At 42.0% G+C, this 21,792-nt stretch overlaps 1 protein-coding gene and 1 long non-coding RNA gene across 4 annotated transcripts in view; one reads left to right on the top strand and one right to left on the bottom strand.

Annotated features, from left to right (window-relative positions):
• Positions 1 to 817: 817 nt before the first annotated feature.
• CPOX (coproporphyrinogen oxidase) lies at positions 818 to 19,721 on the bottom strand. 2 transcript variants are annotated; one of them, XM_069100724.1, is made up of 7 exons: positions 18,584 to 19,721; positions 17,133 to 17,276; positions 16,018 to 16,128; positions 14,441 to 14,582; positions 7,459 to 7,677; positions 3,882 to 3,986; positions 818 to 1,622 (listed from the first exon to the last, which is right to left on the bottom strand). In XM_069100724.1, exons 1-7 carry the CDS (start codon positions 19,569 to 19,571, stop codon positions 1,535 to 1,537), a joined length of 1,797 nt encoding a protein of 598 aa, XP_068956825.1. In that variant the 5' UTR covers positions 19,572 to 19,721; the 3' UTR covers positions 818 to 1,534. The 2 variants fall into 2 exon arrangements, with proteins under 2 accessions (XP_068956825.1, XP_068956826.1); XM_069100725.1 differs by lacking the exons at positions 818 to 1,622; positions 3,882 to 3,986 and adding an exon at positions 5,204 to 7,130.
• A 557-nt stretch (positions 19,722 to 20,278) lies between these two features.
• The window catches only part of LOC138171263 (uncharacterized), a 49,395-nt gene continuing 47,881 nt past the window's right edge, over positions 20,279 to 21,792 (top strand). For both annotated transcript variants that reach the window (XR_011170843.1, XR_011170844.1), the window contains exon 1: positions 20,279 to 20,406. This is a non-coding gene — a long non-coding RNA (uncharacterized lncRNA). The remainder of the gene's footprint in view (positions 20,407 to 21,792) is intronic.

Genomic DNA, 21,792 nt, shown 5'->3' with positions numbered 1-21,792 from the left:
AACTACTTCTCTGTCCCCTTCCCCACCCTACAACTTCATACCTTCTTTAATTTCCAGTCATGCCATCATGGATTTCAGTCATTCACAATGCACTTGTACATTTATGCCATTTATGCTTTCCATTGACAATGTTTTGGGGCCTCTGGGAGTCTTAATTCTTGAAACCTCACATTGTTTTTGGTTCAATTATAGGGCTACGTAGACTCCTCTAACCATCAGAGCCATCCAGTAATCGGAGAGAGGCTAACTTGGGCAGTAGTGAATTCAGCAAGCAAACAAGTGAGATGATCTTCTACAAGGGATGTTCCAAAGGGGAAACTGTACTAGTTGACCAAGGGCCCTTTCCACCAACAGGAATATGTATGATTCCCCACTGCCATCATCACTGGGAATAGGGATTGGAACTGGACTTGTGATTTCATTGGTGTTGGGAAATGCCTCTACCAATGTTCTTAGAGAGCTGCCTGGGCCTCTCAGAAGTTAAATTACTTGCAGGGTCACAAAGTCAGCATATGTCCGAGGCAAGACTTGGTCCTAGGCTTTGAGGTGGGCTCTGTCCACTATGTGCTGCCATGACCATTGTTGGGGAATTTATTTCTTTTCTTTTCAGATTTATTTTTAGCAGTGCCCATGCTTGCATCCAAATAACAGTGAGAGATAGCCTGCTGTTTAAAAATGTTTCCTGGAAAAGTTAGATGAAGAAAAGACGAGATGCAAAAGCAAGGACGTGATAAAATATAAGTGTGTATACACAAACACATATATAAAATATATAATGTATAATATATATTTACAAAATAAATATGAATAAGGAAAAGAAAGTTGTAGAGCTTTTATTTGTGGTATGATCAGAGTTCAGTTATTCTGTTTTCAAGGCCAGATACCTTATGAGATTTTAAAAATTACTATTAAAAATCACATAGCTATAGTTATACAATCAAAAACCAAATATGCATGAAAGTTTTTTCATCTAAACAAAGTATTATTTTTTTATCTCTAAGTCCTTATTTACGTTTAATATAAGAAAGGGAAACTTCAAGAATGACAAAGGCCTGTTTCCAGATAAAATACAGAACTTAAAAAAAAATACATCAAAATAACTTGCCAAGAATTTTCTCCAACAAAAATAATTTATTCCAGTCCTGAGAGTTGCTGAATTTGCCACTTGTGAACATCATGTATCATTCTGAAACCAGTTTTACATTTTGCAATAGAAAAACCACAGGAAAATATCACTAAAATAATCAGTTCTCACAGCACTTCGTTCATTAGCTTTTTGAAGACAAAACCAAACCATCACCTGGACAATGTACCGCTGGCAAAGGTCACCATTGGAAGAGTGATGATAAACAGCGAGGCAGACACCCCCAGATCTTCAGGTTGCAGGTCAAAGGACGTACAGATTATTAGCCCCTGACTGATTTAAGACACATACTCCATTCAACTGCCACATGCCAGTAGCTTCAGGGCGCTGAGGGACAGAGTTCACACACTTCCATTTTCCCTTGACCATGAGACATCTGCTCTCTGCCCATCAGTGTACCCAGTCTTTGGGATGGTGCAGGACTTCCAGGATCTCAGCTTCTTTGGAATTCTTGGGAGGTGCATGCATGTATTCCCATCTGTGTAAGACAAGAACGTTTTTTATGAAAGCCCCTCCAAAATCAGAGCAAAAACAAAACTTCAACAGAATGAAAACAATGACCTCAGGACTCAGAATTCAGTCCTTCAAATGACTCATGATCTTAGTGATCCCACCAATGCACGGCCACCAACCTTAGAAGCTGTTTTGATGACTCAGTGTCACCAAAGTAATTCATTCTCTGGGAGGCAACCCCCAGAGATGAGTCTGCCCATAACCAGCTAAGCTAGTCCTCTGATGATAGACCCACTTTGTACTAAAAGCTTTGGGACCTTGGTGGGACCTGCCCAGGCTTAACCTTCACCTCCACACCATGACGATGCTTCAAAGCAAAACCCTAATGGGGCTTGTGCCCCACTTTATCTCCAGCCCCCTCACACAATGCTGTTCAAATGAAGAGATACACAACAAATGATGATCAATTAGTATTACTTAATAATACCAGGTACCCCTGGGTCTATTACTTAGTCCCTGGATTATCAATGCATTCATCTATTGATTATATTGGAGTAAAGATATAAATGACATAGGCTATGAGTGGACCAGCAGTGACCTTAGGTTAATCATTAATTCACTATATATTCCTTAGCAAATGTCCCCAAATCTTTATAGAAATTTCATAAACTGAAAATTTCACAGCTAATAAACATATTTAAGGCACAGAAGAGACTGCACAGAGGGCAAAAAGAACCGGGTTTTAAGAACTCTACTTATCTGATATTTGCAGAATCTACATCGGATTGCATGCTGCCACTGGGGGTGGGTGGGGAGGGGAGGGGGAGGAAAATCTGGAACACAAGGGGCTGTGGAAGTGAATGTTGTAAACTAAAAGTAAATAAATAAATTTAATGTGGAAAAAAAACCAAACCCAAACCTCTGTTTCTCTGGTCAGGTGTGGAGGTGCATACCTGTAATTCCTGCCACTGGGGAGGCTGAACTCAGGAACTGATGGCCAACATTTATACAGTGCTTACGTGCTAAGCACTTTATAACTATTATCTTGTTAAATCCTTACAACAACTCTGGGAGGTAGGTGCTATGATGAACTCCTTTTTATGGAAACAGGCAATGAGGTTAAGTGACTTTTTTGGGGTCATGCAGCTACTAAGTGTGTCTGAGATCAGATTTCAATTCAGATCTTCCTGACTCCAAACCCAGCAATCCATACGTTATCCAGATTAAATCGACTAAGTGTCTGTACTAAGTCTGGCATCAATATGTTGAGCTCTGGGGACTGGGGGAAGGTAGGGTTGCTAGGGAAGAGTGAACAGTTGGCCAAGGCCAAAGCTCCTATGCTTTGGGGATCTGATGTGTGAGTAGTTCAAAAAGATGGGCAGTCCCAGTCTTTAAGAACAACGACAAAAAAAAAACTCTGCTTCTTTTTTTGTTACTAACAGGAGTGGTACCACAAAGATGTAGCTCAAACTTAACTGGCTACACCAGGGCATCATCACACAAGCCAACACAATTATTAGGTGGTTGAAGTTATCCTTCATTCAGCTTCCAAAAAAGCCCCAAAACAGATTCTTAGGGAGTGAAAGGCCTGATAAAGCCAAAATCAAGAAAGTCACTGCAGATTCAATGATATTTTCTTTTTCATCCGAAATAGTCAAGGATAATGTAAGTATCTGGGTCCCTCTCCTCACAATACAAAATGGTTGCTCAATTCAAGAAGCATTTCAGAATTGTTGGTTTGGGGTCAGGCCCTGTACTAGGTGCTGAGGTTTACTAGGAAATAAACCTAGACTAGCCTTACCCTCAAAGGGCTGACATCCTCACATTGGAGACACGACACATACACAGGAAAGAAAGTTCCAAATGTAGACAGGACCATGGAAAGTACTTCCTAAGGCTGGGGGCAGGAGAGGTGTGCAATGCTAGCTCCTTACACTTTTATTGGTCTTAGAAGGAAGCTGGAGATTTTGTAAGAGAAAGGCAAGCAGTAAGTATTGTCCAGGAGAGGGGGGGGTGGCCTGAGCAAAAGCTGGAATGCCAGGGAAAGCAGGCCAACGGGGCTCTAACCAGACTGCCCCTCTCCCTCCTTCATTATTTCACTCCTTTGTTTGATTCTCATCTTTCTACATATTCTTGGGGCCAAGTATCCTGAAATACTCTACGTATTCTGCAGTATTCTTGGGATCAAATATACTCAAATAGGGAAATATGAGGCTTTAATTTTAGTTCACTTAAGGAAAAGGGGTAACTGGGAGATAACAGTTATATCAAATTATCTCCTTACCTAGCAGTCAGAGGCAAAGACATAAGGATGCTTTCAATCCTAGATCCTGGAGTGAAGAGTCCAAATTTCGTGCCTCTGTCATATAGTAGGTTAAATTCCACATACCTGTTACAGCAGAGAAAAGTAGGGGGAAAAAGTTAGCTGAAGAGACTCTTCTCTCAGGTTAGCTCTTGGTGAAGAAATGGTTAACAACAGAGCGGTTTGGTCCCTCCTAGGAAAACTGGCAGCCACTCAAAGATCACCAGCTGGAGGTCCTGATGAGATTCAGCATCTGGACAGGAATGAATAAATAGGGCATTCTACCCACTGAACAAAAGGAGATAGATGCCATTACAACACACAGCGTTGTAAGACAAGAAGGTTATGTTCTCCAATAAATACACTGAACAGACTGACCTTACAGCTAAGTCCTAGAACAATGCTGTTCTCTCCCCTCCAGATCCCAACCCTTTATGGTGATGCTTCAAGACTGACTCTCTTCTCACAGATCATAACTCCAGGTGCCATGCTAAATACTTTGTGAATCTTATGTCATCTGACCTTCACAACCACCCTGGACCCCCATTTTACAGCTGAGGAAACCACCAACAGAGGTTAAGAGACTTGGCCACAGTCACACAGTTAGGGAGCACCGGAGGCTGGATCTGAACTCGGCTCTTTCTGAGCCCAGGCCCGGGGTTCTATCTATACTGTACCACTAAAGCGGTTTCATCTGCAAGGGCTGGACTTGGCATGGGTAGTGCCAGCTCTTCATTGGAGACGGAAGTGAAGGAGGAATCAGGAGGGGGGGAGCTCTCAGTGAATGTCCCCCATGCTCTGTGGGAAGCAGGAGGTGTCATCCTCAGCTGGTGTGACCTCTTCTAGCTCTAAAATCCCATCATCCTTAACCAAATCTGCCCACTGTCATCATTCAGTTGTTTCATTTGTGTCCTACTCTCCAGGATCCCATTTGGGGTTTTATTGGCAAAAATACTAGAGTAGTTTGTCATTTCCTTCTCTAGCTTGTTTTACAGATCGACAGTACAAATCGAGGCAACAAGGTGAAGTGACCTAAGCAGGGTCACACAGCTAGCATATGTCTGAGGCTGGGTTTGAAGTAAGATCCTCCTGACTCTGGGCCTGGCACTCTAGTCACAGTGCCACCTAGCTTCCTCAAGCTTTGGGTCTTGCATATAGCAGATGTTTAATAAATGCGTGTTGAAAGGGAAGTCAGAACTATACAAGAGAAGTAGTAAAAAGTCTTAAAAATCACAATCCTTCTTCATTGACAATAATTTTTTTTTTTTTGCTTTTTGGAGGGCAATTGGGGTTAAGTGACTTGCCCAAGGTCACACAACTAGTAAGTGTTAAGTGTCTGAGGCCAGATTTGAACTCAGGTCCTCCTAACTCCAGGACCAGTGCTCTATTCACTGCTCCACCGAGCCACCCAGGGAATAAATTTTTAAATTGCGCTGCAAGGAGGCCTTAATTATCTTAAGACCTAGAGCTTAAATTGTGGAGGAGGGAGGAGTCTTATTAAGCAATATTCCTGTCTTTACATAAGACTAGTAAGAGCTAACCGAACTCCTCTCCACCTCTGCCTAGCTCAAAATGCCCCAGGAAGGCAAAAGAAAAAAAAAAAACGACACAAACACCCCAAAAAAGTCTAACTTGGTCTAATCGCATCACAAAGGGGATCCCATTAAGAAAGAGGGAATTCTTCCATCACAAGATTGTACATTACGACTGAAAAGGATATAAAATAAATATATTCTTGTAAATGAAGGTATTTCTGATGGCTCCCGACACAGTTTAAGGCCAAAATCCTAATGCTGTTATTCTTCATAAAACTGGGTGAAAGAAAGATCTCAATACACTTGAGGCAGCTAAATGGGACAACAGAGAACAGCACTGGGCCAGGAATCAGGAAAACCAGTTAAAATGCGGCCTCAGACCTTTACTAGTTGTGCATGAACTTAACCGCGGATTGCCTCAGTTTCCTCAGCTGTAAAATGGGCATGATAATAGCACCTGCCTTCACAATTGTTGTGAGGATCACATGCCATAATACTTGAGAAGTGCTTAGCATAGCAGGTTTTACATGAATGCTAGCTATTATTATTATTTGAGAAGTAATCCATTTTAAAGCTTTAATGGAAACAAAGCTGCATTTTATTGTGGGAATTTTTAAAAAGTAGAAAATCATCAACTTTTAATAATTCATGCTGATGGAGGGAATTAGTAACAATGGTATGTCACAGGATAGGCTAGTACAAAAAACATTTATTTTAATATCAATACATTGTACCACTGATATTGTTTCATTTTCTTGATAACCCTTTCTTCTTCTGTTTAGCAAATATCCAAATTATTTTGTATTCCCTAAACACATTCTCATAGGTAGCCATGAAAGGGAGACCCAAATGTAAGCCTGGGGGCTGGGACTCTGGCCAGGGAATAAGCATTTGGCAATGATCTACATATGGAATGTGGGGAATATACACACATGCATACATGCACACATATATACTTTGGCTGAAGATTTAATGTAGACTTAATCTAATCAATGTAACATATCAAAGCAGTATCTGCTGAGGTTGATTCCACAGCAGGAAATGCAAACTTACAGAAAACCAATGAAAATGATTCCTGATACTATCATTTACTCTTGAAAAACAAACTAAAAATTACCATATGCTTTGGAACTCTCAAAATTAAAAAAAGCCTAAGATTTGATTTAAAAAAAAATTCTACAAGAATTAAAAAAAAAATCTCACCCTTTGGTCCAAAGCCTAAGAAAAGCTGTAAATGAACTAATTAAAGAAACCAATTGAATTCAATTTAAATTAATATTTATGAAGCCCCCTTACATATGAGGCATAGAGGACAGAGGACCAGCTATGAGAAAGATCTGAGTTCTGGTCCTGCCTTTGTTACAATACTAAATGTGTGACCATGGGTAAGTCACCTAACCACCAACCACTCGGTGTCCCAGGCACTTTAAACTTTAAGTCTTACAGCCTCCAAGACTGTAAGTTACAGACAAGATGCCAACAAGTAGTGATGGAGGGAATTTCCACACTGAAAGTTCTGTACAATGATGAGATCACACATAGGTCAAAACATAGACAAATGCTTGTGAGTGTCTCAAACATAGCTAGGTAGTATGATGGATAGAGCACTGGAGATGGAATTAGGAAGACTCTTCTCAGATAGTTGCTAGCTGTTTGACCCTACTCAAGTCACTTAATCTTGCCTCAGTTTCCTCATCTGTAAAATAAAATGGAGAAGTACCAAAACACTCCAGTATCTTTGCCAAGAAAACCCCAAATGGGGTTGTGAGAGTCAGACCTACCTGAAAACAACTGAATAAGAACGTACTGAGAATTTCATGTGGGTTGACAGAGCATGACTTCACAACAAAGCCTCAGTCATTTATCAAATGACAAAAAGAAGCCTGACTGAACTGCCTGGTTCTGGCACTCTTATTTTTGGGTCATATTTCAATCACAAGTTATGACCAGAAAAAAAGTGACTCCTCATTTCATCAGTAGTTGCTTCTGCCTATGTCCATGGGTTATTTTTTTTCCAGCCTCACCTCCCTCTCCGAAGTTGCTGCCATTGTTTCTCCTCAGGTGTGAATGGATCATTACAGTGTTTTTTCACCAGGGGAATGTAAGAAGGCACAACAGCACGGGCACAGCTTTGGACAAAATGGAATACATCTTCCTTGGACGGGGAGTCAAGATCGTCAAAGAATATACCCCCAATTCCCCTTCTCTCTCCCCTGTGCTTTATAACAAAGTAGTCATCACACCTGGAAAGAAAAACAGAGAAGTCAGAAGGAATCTAATACTGAATTTCAAAGAGGAAAACATTAAGATGAATATGCAAGTTACAGTGTTAAAAAAAAAAAAAAAGGACCTCAGCTAAATCTCTCCCCTTTGCTCAGAATGAAAATAACAGATCTCTGCCAACACACAAACACAAAGCCCACCATCTCATACACAGACCATTTTTCCAGCATGATAAATGCTTTGGTTATTTTGCTGAGGAACTAACTATGGAAATCAGCACAGTCCATGACGTAATGGAAATTATGCTTTGAGAAAAGTCTCCCAATAGCAATGTAAATAGTATGTTGTTATTAAATCAGTTTTCAGTTGTGTTCAACTCTTTGTGACCCCATTTGGAGTTTTCTTGGCAAAGACACTGCAATGGTTTGCCATTTTCTTCTGCAGCTCATTTTACAGAAGAGGAAACTGAGGCAAACAGGGTTAAGTGACTTGCTTAAGGTCACACAGCTAGTAAGTGTCTGAGGCCGGATTTGAACTCATGAAGAAGAATCTTCTTTCCTCTGTGCCTTCAGGTCTGGCACTCTATCTACTATGACACCTAGGTGCCCCATGAAATAGTAACACCAGCATTCATACTGGTTCCTTAAGTTACTGATTTCCATGCCATTATTTATAACTGTGAGAAAGGACTGTAGACACAGTGGGATTTTAATGTAACAATGATGATGATAATAGTTAAGAATAATAACTAACACTTCCCTGGGCAAATCACTTAGTCCTGTTTGCCTTAGTTTCCTCACCTGTAAAATGAGCTGGAGAAGGAAATGGCAAACCACTCCAGTATCTTTGTGAAGAAAACCCCAAAAGGGGTCACAAAGAGTCATGACTGAAAAGACTGGACAACAACAAAATCTCATTTTATCCTCATGACAATCCTAGGAGGTAGGTGCTATTATCTCCAATATACAGGTAAGGAAACTGAGGCAAAAGACTTGACTAGGGTCACCCAGTGCCTGAGCTGGGATTTGAACTCAAGTCTCCAGGGCTCTGTCTACTGCATCACTTAGCAGCCCCTAATATTTCAGTAGGTGAAAAACTCTTAATACTCACACCTAATACTTACACAGCCATAATCTCTATTCTCCAGAACCTTTTTCTTCTCTATATGTCTATTTTAGAGTCAGAGGTTTTTAAAAAGATTTTAAACTATATTCTTTTTTAAAAAATATTTTATTTTCCCCATAATTATATCTTAAGCAATTTTTTTTAACATTTGCTTTTTTTTTTTAAGTTTTGAATTACAAATTCTCTCCTCCCTCCCTGAGATGGTAAGGAATCGACTATATGTTATACATGTATAATCTTGGAAAAGATTTTCATATTAGTCATTTTGTACAAAGACTTGAATAAAAGAAATGAATGAAAGAAAGTGAAAACAGCCTGCTACAGTCTGCATTCAGACAACAGCAGGTCTTCATCACCCTGTGGGACTGTCTTGGATCACTGTATTGCTGAGAACACCTATGCCATTCGCAGTTCTCCATCCAACAGGATTGCTGTTACTGGGCACGGCATTCCCCTACTTCTGTTCATTGACTTTGCGTCAGCTCATGTCGGTCTTTCCAGGCTTGTCTGCAATCATGCTGCTTGTCGTTACTTACAGCATAATAACATTCCATCACAATCACATACCATGGCTTGTTTAGTCATCCCCAGCTGATGGGCATCCACAACAAGAGCGGTTAGACCCCACTCCCCACTGCTTCGTTTCGGCCTTTGCTGCTACCTCCGTCTCCCTCCCCAGCCCTGGCCTGGTAGCTGACATAAAAGCTCAGACTAAGTCTCATGGATCTCACGGTTCCGTGGGCTTCGTGGCAATGAATTCTTCTGTGAGGAGGATGAAGTCTATATCCAAGAGAAGTCCAACCACACAGGGGCCCCACTATAGGCAGGCAGGAGGCATGAACCTCGACTTGGAACCTGACTGAGCAGGCAGCCGAGATGCCACATGGACGGACATCCTCCCAAACAAACCAAGGCATCGCCCACATGCCGGACTCCCTGGGCACATTATGAAAAGCAGCCCATGTTGCTGTCACACACACCGGAGGGGGCCATGGGGAAGCTGCCCTGCCCCAGTGCAGCCATCTGCGTACCACCACACAGACGGTGCTTACTTTGGCACCAGCTTTCCCCAGCTGCTCCTCAGGGTGCGCCCGGAGTACAGGCCCAAACTGCCTGCCAGCCAATTTGTGCTTCAAGATCTACCCTACGGCCCATCAACTGCAGCTTCAGGCAGCCAGCAACTTCAAAAGCCCCGTCAAGGCCATCTGCGGGCTTGTCTCCTCTGGTCCTCCCCAGTACCTCTGGCTGCGATGCCATCCCCTCCCCCAGTACACACACGCAGCCTTCCAGAACCCCCAAGGGTTTTTAGTTTCAATTAAGAAGTCATTACTGTGGTGGTGTAATGGGAGTATAAGATAACACAGAGGAAAAGGCAAAGGGAAAAAGAGCTGCTATAAATATTTCTGTGCATTGAGGTTCTTCCCCCCTTTTTTGGTGTCTTTGGGGTACAGACCTAGCTGAATTGTGTAGCCTTTTGGGCATATTCCAAACTGCTCTCCAGAATGGTCGGATCAGTTCACAACTCCACCAACGATGCATTAGTGCACCAGTTTTCCCACATCTACTCCAACATTTGTCATTTTCCTTTTCTGTCATATTAGTTGTGAATGAGGCACCTTGGAGTTGTGTTAATTTGCATTCCTCTAATCAATAATGATTTAGCGTATTTTTTCATGACTATAGACAGAGCTTTGATTTCATTGTCTGAAAACTGCCTGTTCATATCCTTTTGACTATCAATTGAGAAATGACTTGTATTTTTATAAACTTGACTCAGTTCTCTACATATTTGAAAAACAAGGCCTCAAAGCGCCGGCCCCGGAGTCAGGAGGACCCGAGTTCGGTTCCGGCTTCAGACACTTAACAGCCACACAAAAAACTAGCCGTGTAACCTTGGGCAAGTTGCTTAACCCCAACTGCCCTCCAAAAGGCAAAAAAAAAAAATGAGGCCTTTACGAGAGATACCTGTTGCAAAATTTCCCTGAGTTTTCTACCTTCATTATAATTTTGGTTGCATTGTTTATGCAAAACCTTTTAAATTTTATATAATCAAAATTATCTATTTTACATTTTGTAATGTTCTCTATTTCCTGTTTGGTCATAAACTTTTCCCTTATCTATAGATCTGACAGATAAACTATTCCATGCTCTTATAATTTGCTTATGGTATTACCCTCTCTGTGTGAAACACGTACCCATTTTGACCTTATCCTGGTATAAGGTGTGAGATGTTGGTCTATTCTATACCTAGTTTCTGCCATACTGTTTTCCAGTTTTCTCAGCAGTTTTTGTGAAATAATGAGCTTTTGTTCCAAAAACTTAGATCTTTGGGTTTATCATATACTAGATTACTATGGTCATTTGCTATGATGTAATTTGTACCTAATCTATTCTCCTGACCCACTCCTCTTATTTCTTGGCCAGTACCAGATTGTTTTGATAATCACCCCTTTATAATAGTCTGAGATGTGGTATGACTAGATCACCTTCCTTCACGTTTTTTTTTATTGATTCCCTTAAAATCCTTGACCTTTTCTTCTTCCAGATGAATTTTGTTATTAGTTCTATAAAATTATTTTTTGAGTTTGATTGGTATGGCAGTGAATAGCTAAATTTAGGTAGAATTGTCATTTTTATTATATTGGTTCAGCCTACCTGTGAACAATTAATATTTTTCCAGTTGTTTCAGTCTGACTTTATTTGTATGAAGTGTTTTGTAGTTGTGTTCATATAGTTCCTGGGTTTGTGTTGGCAGGCAGACTGCCAAGTATTTTATATTGCTTATTTATTTATATAATTTAAAATGGACTTTTCTCTGTCATGTACTACTAGGCTTTGTTGGTCATATAAAGAAATGAGGATGATTTATGTAGGTTTATTTTACATCCTACAATTTTGCTAAAATTTAACTTGGTCAACAGTTCTGAAGAACAATTTAGAACTTTGCCCAAAGGGCTATAAAACTGTGTGTACCCTTTGATCCAGCAATACCACTGCTAGAGCTATATGCCAAAGACATCCAAAAAAAGGGGAAAAGTACCTTCTGTAAAAAACAAACAAGCTTATAGTAGCTTTTTTTTGGTGGTGACTAAGAATTGGAAATTAAAGGGATGCCCATCAACTGGGAAATGGCTAAACAAGCTGTGGTATATAATTGTAATGGAATATTCTTGTGCTATAAGAAATTCCAAGCAGGATGATTTCAGAAAAACCTGGAAAGACTGACATGACCTGATGAAGAGTGAACAGAAGCAGGAGACCGTTGTACACAGTAACAGCAATATTGTTTGATGAAGAACTGTGAATGACTTAGTTATTCTCAGCAACACATTTATCAAAGACAATCCCAAAGGACTGATGGTGAAGCACACCATCTGTCTCCAGGGAAAGAACGGATTCTGTCTGAATACTGACTGAAGCATGCTATTTTTCACTTTCTTTTTTTCCCTTTTATTCAAGTCTTCTTCTACAAAATGACCAATATGGAAATGTTTTACATAATTGCACATACATAACTTATATTTGGTTCCTTACTCTCTCAGGGAGGGGAGATGGGACTTTAAATAAAAGTGCTAAAAATTGGGGAAAAAAAATTTAACTTAAAAAAATGAACAGAAATAAGGATTCATAATAAATACAAAATGATAGTTGTTCATGATCATTTTTACCTATATGATACCATCTTTTCTCTTCTTTATTTGTATATTTTAAAGTTATGGTAAAGAAAGGATATCATAAGCTAGATTACAAAGAAGCTTTAAGATTTAGGTAAATGATTTCAAAGTCTCTCTCCAAAAAAAAGTGATTTAAAAGGACAAAAATATATTAAAACCAACAATTTTAATAGTAATCACAAACTTTTCCTTCTAAATGGCAGTCTTTGGTGCAGCCAGGTAGCACAGTGAGTAAAAGCACCAGCCCCAGAGTCGGGATGACCTGGGATAGAATCTGGGCTCAGATACTTAGCACCCACCCAGAAACACCTGGCCGTGTAACATTGAGAAAGTTACTTAACCCCAATTGCTTAAGAGTGGCCAGGTGGCTCAGTGAGTAAGAGCACCGGCCCCAGAGTCGAGATGATCTGAGATCAAATCCAGGCTCTGATACTTAGCACCACACCCAGAAATAACTGGCTATGTAACCTTGAGCGAGTTACTTAACCCCAATTGCTTTAAAAAAAATAAAATAAATGGCAGTCTTCCTTGGTTCCCTCTTACAGATAAAAGTTCCTTTTGCTACAGCTGCTTGTTCTAGTTAATAGAAGTTTTTAAACGCCCTAGAAGCTCTCTTCCTGGAAAATACGTTGGCCTGTTTGTAGAAGATAAAGAAAAAGATTAACATACAAATCTAAGTCTTATGTAGGTGGAACCACTGTTTTCATTATTAAAGGCATGATGAAAGAGTATTGTTGGTGTCAAAAGCAAAGCAAAACCCAACAAAACCCACACTCCTTTCTGTCCTCATCATTAAAGAGTATCAATCTGTTCTAAGAGGTACAGGACCTCACTGCAGTTCCCAAATATCTTCTGGCCAGCACCCCATTTAAGATCCAAATCCATTCCAGAGGCCTCTTCACAATTTTAATACTGTTTCCTTCCCTTCTCACTCTACAGCTAATATCCCTTACTTTCAAACCAACTCCAGGTCCCATCCCTTCTTTCTCACCGTAATCTTACCTCCTCCTTTACTGTTAAATTCTGTTTTTTCCCCTCTCTTTAGTCAAAAAGAACCTTTAGAAAAAGGAGTTAAAAGTTTGGAAAAGAAATGAATTTGGACCAGAATCTAACACCATATGCCACAATAAATTCCAATCACAGGTCCAGACAAATGCTCACATTCATAAAGAACAAAAAATATGAAGGATTCAATGAAACATTAAAGGACTTATGTGAAGGATTGTAGAATGAAGTGAGAATAAAAAGTTTATATCTATTTATCTATATAACAATAATAGCTAGCATTTACGTAGCACTTTAAGGCTTGCAAAGGACTTTAGAAATATTATCTAATTTTACTTTCAAAGCAAACATGAGAGGTAGTGGGTAAGTGCTATTATTACCCCATTCTACAAATGGGGAAACCAAGGTTAATGGAGGTTGAGTGACTCACCCAAGATCACAAAGTTAGGAAGGGTATGGATCTAAACTCAGGTCTTGTTGATTCCAAATTCAATAGTCTGTCTACTCTATCACTGAGTTGCCTCCTGACATAATCACTGTAACGATGCAAATAAAGCCATAATAAAATTCAGATCAAATACAATAGGCAAAATTGGTACTAACTCATTAAAGGACATAAATTTATTGTTTTTAAAAAACTATAAAAGCACATGTTGTGGGTATTACTAGTTGCAATCACTTGCATGATTTTATATACATGAATGGCTTTCAGGGAATGCTGTGTGGAGGTTATGAACTTATTGGTGTTTGTGGTATCTAAAAAAAGTTATCAATTAAAAAAACCTATTCTCAAGAAATTAAAATCTCATCATTCTAAATTATTTGTGACAAAAAAGAAATTTCTTTGCCTAAATTACTTACAAAAATGAATGGTTTTAAAAAAGAAGTAAGAGAAAGCGTCAGTGTCCCTGAGCCTGAGGCGATCCCCCGAAAGCGTGGGCTGCATCAGTGCCCAGAGAGTCTCGATGTTTCCACCTACCACTGTTTAAACTTGGGGTACAGGCTCGGGTCATGCTGGTCACAAGCATCTTTGATGGTTTTATGGAAGTGTACAGCATCCTCTTGGTTCAAATAAGTCGGGGTGAGATCACATCCACCACCAAACCACCATTGCTTGTTACCTACCAAATGAAAAACATCACCTATCATTAATAACGCCCTACCAGGCCAATTAGCCATGAGGTACAGGATCAATCAACCGGGAACTGAGGAGTTGGGATTTAAATACAGAAGGGAGGCCTCAAGGAGCTTACGTTACAAGCATAATAATTGTAGAAGATATGTGGAACCGGCAAGATTTCCTATAGAAAGACTCGAAAACTCTAAGGCCATGTGGCCAACTCTGAAGCTGAGTAATGCCAATGGCAGTCTGCAAGTACGGGCATCAGAAAAGGGAAAAAAAGGAAGATGACGACAAAGGGATAGTAAAAGGAAAAAGGCAAAAGAAAGGTAACAGAACGGTTAAAGTGGGAGTGAGGATTTAAGAGCATCATTCAAATAATAATCATATCAATAATTCAAATGAATCCAAGAATATATGGCACACCTCAAAACCAGGACATAAACAAATTATCAAGGAGCCCAACACCCTTAATTTGTACATACACATACTATTCTACTAAAAATTTCCAGAAAAGACTTAAAATACCATTAGTAATAAGTAGCATAAGACCCAAGGGCAACTACTTAATGTGGTCCATAATCTGCTCTAGTTATCAACCTGAAAAAGGTTGAACAAATCCAAATGGTATTAATCTGTGGTGTTAAAATTTGCCCCATTCTATAACTGACACACAGATAGCACTTGAGAAGGGAGATACTGTTCAAAATTGGTTGATTTGGAGACAATGAATGGTGTATTGATATCACTGCAGACACTAGATATCACAGGAGGCAGGCCATCAGATGATTAATTCTCTGGACCACAGAAATTTAAAGAATGTCTACTGAGGCACAAGAGGATCCGAGTATGCACTGATGAAAGAATCACCCACATTGTGGAAATCACAGATCCCTGCAATTGTAAAATTGGTAACACAGAGGTAATAAGTTGCCATATGTTCCACTTTCTTAGAAAAAGTTCCTGATCTCACATTAGCAGAGTATAAAGACATTCCTTCAGATGCTCATATGACTTCCGTTGTTTCAAAATGGGATGTATTATTCTTTCTGTGGACTTGCCAAAGCATCTGTTCCATCTAGGAAAGTTTCACTCTCCTTGTACAGCTCTGCCTCACTCAAATACAGTTCACAAGCAGACCAAGCCATCACCCTCATGATGTCGTTGGTCGTCTCTGAGAAACACCTACCATTCAGGAAAGCCAGAGAGATTAAACAGCTAGTTTCATGGTTAACTTAAGTCCGTCAAAGTCTCTCTCTCTTGGTTTTCATCCTTAAGACATTATCAACATCTGCCAAGGAACACTTTCATAAGAAATATGAACAATCTAAACCGCATTGGATATTATTTCTTGTTCCCAAATGATATGAACTCTTTATCTTTAAAAGTACGTATTTTACAGCATGAAGGTTTCCAAAGTCCCCAGGGAGTCTTACCATCGGCTTCTTCTATTTCAAAGTATCTATAGTTGAAATGAAAAGTGGGTGCGTGAGGATTCTTGGGGTGGATGACAGAGCTCACTCCCATGGCACAAAAGGCCAACTGACCTACAGAGTAATAACAAAGGACATTCAATAAAAACAAAGTCACTATCTAAAACAATGAAATTCACTATTTTTTTTTCTGAGTAAAATTTCGAATCGCCCTTTGAATTTGCACTTTAAAATTTAATTTACTGGTTATTATGATTATTTAACCTTAGTAGTTGCACTGATACATAGTGTTTTAAAGTTTACATAGCACTTAACAAATATTATCTCATTTTACCCTCACAACTTCAGGAAGTAAATGCTCTAATTATCCCCATTTCATTGATGAGGAAACAGAGGCAGACAGAGATTAGTCAGTTGCCCAGGCAAGTAAATGTCTGAGACTGGACTGATTTGAATTTAATTCTTTCCAACTTCAAGTCCAATGTTCCATCCATTGAACCACTTACCTTCCCTGCCTTATTTTATACACATTTCAATGCAGATAATGTGATAGTAAATGTGCCAATCATTATCAATAAACAACTCACATTTATATGGTGCTTTAAATTTTACAAAGCACTTTTCTCACAGCAACCCTGTGAAAATGGTGAGCATTATTATCCTCCTTTTAGAGATAAGGAAAAGGAGGCCTTGTAGAAGTCAAGAGACTGGTTCATGGTCATACAACCAGCAAGTGTTGGTATGCATAGTAAGTGCCCCATCACTAGGCAGAGAGGCGGCACATTGAATAGGGGGCCCTGCCTGAAGTCAGGAAGACTCTCACCATCATGAGTTCAAATCAGCCTCAGAGACTCACTAGTTATGTGACCCTGGGCCAGTGACTTGACTCTGTTTGCTTCAATGTAAAATAAGCTAGAGAAGGAAATGGCAAACCACTCCAGGATCTTTGCCAAGAAAGCCTTAGATGGGGCCACAACTGAACCACGAGAAATCACGCTCATCAAATGCATGTGTCCAAACGGTCACTTCCAACAACCATAACGCTTCATCTCATAAATAAAATCTGTAAGAAAGACTGACGGGTGCAATCAAATACATTTTAGAATAATGTGACTTGCCATTTTTGGTCTTGAGGATCTTCCCTCTGCTTCTCATTTGTTTTGCTGCTTCTTCAGAAAGATTCCCGTGAACTACAGAAACGCTGACTCCAGCTTTTTCAAAGACCTGACCATCCTGCAGCACACAGCTGATACCACCTCCTCCTGAGGGAAAACAAAGAAACAAAAACCACATATAAAAATACAGGAAGAAGTTTAAGCCCAAAAGTCACAAGAATTAAAAATATTACTTTTATCCTCCCAAGTTGTTTAGATTTATAATGTTAACTGAAGACGAAGGAGAAGTCACGGGCCCTTTCCATATACATAAACTATCACAGGGGGAACAGTCCGTGCATTGTTTTGTAGGTTTAGTTAGTGCAGGCTTTCCAGACCTCAGTTTTTTCATCTCTAAAAAGGGAGATATTTGTACTTTTTCACGACAGTTATGACACTCAAGCGAAGTAACAGTATATGTAAAGTGCTACATAAATGTAAGCTGTTATTACTTCTACATTCTCGTACTATGCTATTATACATGCTATTCATACGCGATCCCTATTAGCCTACTATTGAAACAATGTAGAATTAACAGCCTACTACTGAAACAATATGAACTACTACCAGAATACTTACGTCAGAAAAGAAAAACAGGATCAAAAAGATTCCTAAAATCAACTTTTTGACAATCTCTCAAAGTATTTCAGTTATGAGAACTGTTAAGGCCCTGAAAACCCTATTTTTAAAAAAGTCACTCAGATCTGTGCACACAAGGTTAAGTTTCAGATCGAGTCACCCGCGGCACTTCAGAAACCAAAGCAAGCTCACTAGGCTCCTCTGACTCCTCCGCCTCGTTCATTCACTCCGAAATGTCCCCTGGGGGACGAGTATAAAGCCGGATTGCACTGCATCTTGCAAGCAGTCTGAGAGGCGGATTAAATCAGACCGAGAATGCACAGACATTCGGGCCATTCCTCAGAAAGACAAGTGCAAAGGGACTCCGAAGGCGTTAAAGTGTCACTGGGAGGCTAGGAATGGCAGCAGCAAGGGGCTGGCGCGATGCCAGCGGACGTCTGCAGAGATGGGCATTTGCGAACCACTTTCAAGGTTTAATAAAAGCCTCTGGTTCTGAGAAGGGGAAAAGAAGGAGGGGGAAGGGAGAGGTTCGGACAAGCCTCCGGTGGGGCTTTGATGTGCGGCCCGGAGGGGTGCACGGTCAGGACGGATTTTAGAAAGCGGTCAATATTTTGCTGACTCGTGCACCATTGGCTCCTCAGCCGCTCCATAAATAAGCATTGATGAAGCGCCTACTGTGTGCCAGGCCCTGCGCGCCGCGGGTATCTGCGAGCGGGCTTCGCTGGGAATCAGAAGTCTTCACAGCGCTGGTTCCGGACGAGGTCCGGAGCCCCCACGCCGGGGTCAGCCCCCGCTCTCCATCCACCTTACCCCCGTCCCGGTCCCGCGGTGCTCACCTTCCTTCCTCTCCCAGCGATCCACCGAAAAGCTGGCACCCCGGTCCAAGTGCGCCAGCGCCTGGCACACCTGGGCCTGTGTCTCCATGATCAGCAGCTCCATCTGGGTCTTCATGTCCCCCGGCCGGGCCCGCAGCTCGGACAGGGCGGTCACGGGCTGGGCCATGAAGGAGCCGCAGCGGAGGGCCAGCTCGTCCGCCCTCTCCAGCCGGCCGGCCGCGCCCTCGGTCCTGGGGACCATCTCGGCCCGTGCCAGGTGCTGGACGGAGGCTGCGGCCACCCCGGCCAGCCCGGCCGCCAGCCCCGCCACCAGCCAAGGGGCTCTTCTGGCTCCGCCCCCGCCCGCGGCTCCTCCTGGGCTGGGGCCCTGGGCCAGCCCCCGGGTCGGGCCGGAGCCGGCTCCCCCGCCCGCAGCCCCGCACCCGCGCCCCGCAGCCGGGCCTGGGGGCCAGGAGCGCGGCCGTCGGGCACCGCGCCCCAGCGCCACGCTCCCGAAGCGGCTTCCGCTCAGCCTTCCCAGCGCTGAGGCCATGCTCGGCGGCACCTCGGCTCCGGCTCCGGCCCAAGGCGAAGTGCGAGCCCCGAGAGCCGGCCCGGGGCACGGGAAAGAGAGTGAAGGGGAACGGCGCGCACAGGCCACGCGCAGGGGGCGGGGAGAGTGGGGATGCCGGGACCTGTAGTCCGGCCGGCCCGGGGCGGTCTGGGGGCCAGCTGATAAGCGGGGTGTGCGGCGCGGCCGGGGAGATAAAGGCGGGGCCCGGAGACTGGTCCGGTGGATTGTCCTGCGGCCCCCGCTGGCTGCCGGGGGCGAGGCCCGCCTGAAAGGAGCGCTGCTTGTTAGGGCTGCAGCGGACCGTCCCTCCTTTTGTAGGTGGGAAACTGAGTCCCGAAGAGAAAGCTGACTCGTAAAAGAAGAACTGGCATTTAATGCAGCCTTTGAAGGTTTGCAAAGTACTCCCCGCGCTCCTGGGAGGTGGCCCAGTAACATGCTACAATTTTAAGGAAAAGTCAGACACAGTCCGATAGGCCATGCACGTAGAAACCTGCCCCATGCGCTCGCAGCGACGTAGCCAATAAAAACCGGCCGTGCGTGATGTCTTTAGACATTTTACCTGCCAATCAGGCAAGCTCACGAGAGAGGAAAGCTGGGCCTCAGGTAGGCTCCCGGCTGCCAGGCCATTTGGTCCGTTCAGGAATGCCGCTCAAACACTCCGCAGCTTCTCTGCTCATTGCACCATCCTTTAGTGAGGGAAATTTGATCTCCGGTTGGACATAACGTTTACAAACCCTCAAGCAACCATCCACCTTTTAAAAGACGGCCAGGTGTGAGCCCTTAACGTGAATGGAAGCTCTTTTTCAGACAACAGACTTCCAAGCTCGTCACCCCGGCTCTCTGCGTCCGGTGGTTCATTTCAGAAGCACATAGTTGAGTCATAACAGAGCTCATGACAAGTGGACTCCTCCAAACAGGGCAAAGCCCCCCTTACTTTTCTTTTCAGCCAGTGGGAAGCAGGGACTAACAACACAAGAGAAACTTCACCTTTCTTTAACTAAACCTAGGGGATCCTGAAGATCAATAGTTGTCCTGGAGCTCTTTGATCAATCAAGAATCATTTGACTGCTGCTAACTTCTACACTTCCTTGTGTGTTGCATTTACTGCACGTCCCATACTCTATAATCTAGGCCAGGCTGGCGACTCCCCCACAGGTCTGCAATGCACTTCTTTCTTTAAGTCCACCCTATAAAGGGGCAGTTTCTCTCTTTCTTTAAGATTCAGCTCATGCATGCACCATGGTCTGCAGGACTCCAGATCCTCTCAAATGTTAGTGTTCTTCCCAAATTGCGTCGTATTTAACAACTTTGCATACATTTGGATTTATTACCTTAAGATTTATGCTATAAATATTTTATTTGTATTTACTGCCTCCTTTAGAATATAAACTCACTGTGAATGGGAATTATTTAAAAATTCTTTGTATTTGCATTCCCATAGTTAGGGCTTAATAAATACTTGTTGATTGTTTGATACTTTTGCACAGAATATCAAATACAAAGTAATGTGGGAAATCAGGAAACTGAGGTTCAGAGATATTAAGTGACTTGATCATGGCCATACATAAGTGACAGATTCAAGATTAGAACTCCAAATTGAGCATTTCCAAGTATGGAGCACTTTCTGTTTTCCTGAGGATCAGCAAAGTCTTCTCTTACAGGGCTTGGTGACGGAGGAATTTTGTAAACAGTAAAATGCAATTCCAAGACCAGTTCTTATTACTTACATTTCTTGTTTGACAGGTGGGGTTCCAGAGGTAGTGAAGAGTAAAACATGTGCCAGGTTAGCCACTGGAGGCTGACTTTAATTTGTCCAGGATAACATTTAGCTATTTCTACAATGGAGGAAACAATAAATATTAAGCAAATATATTTGATTGTCTGTGTTTTCACAGCTAGAATTTAATTGCATATAAGTAACTAGCCCAAGAGATGAGTAATCTACCCTTTGGAGGGTAAAAATACTGATATTTAGAGGCAGACTAACTTCCTCAAGGTATTCTGTATGTAAAGTGTAAGACAGCTGCTAGGCGGCCTTCTCTGGGTGGGTATGATAGAAAATAAAGGGAAGTCTGGTTGAGGCCCTTTTAGGTGAGATTCAGTAATATCTGCCATGGGCAGATAAGCCCACAGGCTGGGACCAAAGTAGTCCCTCTCTCCACTCTATCTCCCTCTTGCTCACCATCAACCTTAATTCCAGCCTCACTTTTGCAGCCATAGTCAAGGGAAGCAAAGTCTGTTGGAAATACCATTTGGTAACTTTCTCTGTAGCCCTGGCCTCCTCCTTTGACCTGATACCAGATCAAAATTCTTACCCCCACCCCTCCCCTCCAAATCCTTGGCATTAGAGTGGTTCAACATCAGAAACCAATATGGTTTTATTAATGGAAATGGTATTAGAGAAGTATGTTGCCATCTGTTTTGTTGCTAGATCTTGAGAACCAGGGGGCTTTTGTCTTATTTCCAGCTGAAACCTTCCATCTGTGTTGTCTCCTTCATTAGAGTGTGGGTTGCTTGAGAGCAAGGACTGTCTTGAATTTCTATCTGTATCCTCAGCTCTTGTCACAGTGATAATCATTTAATAAAAGCTATTCCTCTTTCCTTCCACTCCTCCCTCCCTCCCTCCTTCCTTCCTTCCTTCCTTCTTTCCTTCCTT

This window comes from Petaurus breviceps, unplaced genomic scaffold, assembly GCF_028583685.1.
Source record: "Petaurus breviceps papuanus isolate PSGF00001 unplaced genomic scaffold, PetGlider_PUasm1.0 419, whole genome shotgun sequence".
Lineage (NCBI taxonomy): Eukaryota > Metazoa > Chordata > Mammalia > Diprotodontia > Petauridae > Petaurus > Petaurus breviceps.
The sequence above is the reverse complement of the archived record's forward strand: the minus strand, read 5'-3'. Positions and strand labels throughout refer to the sequence as shown.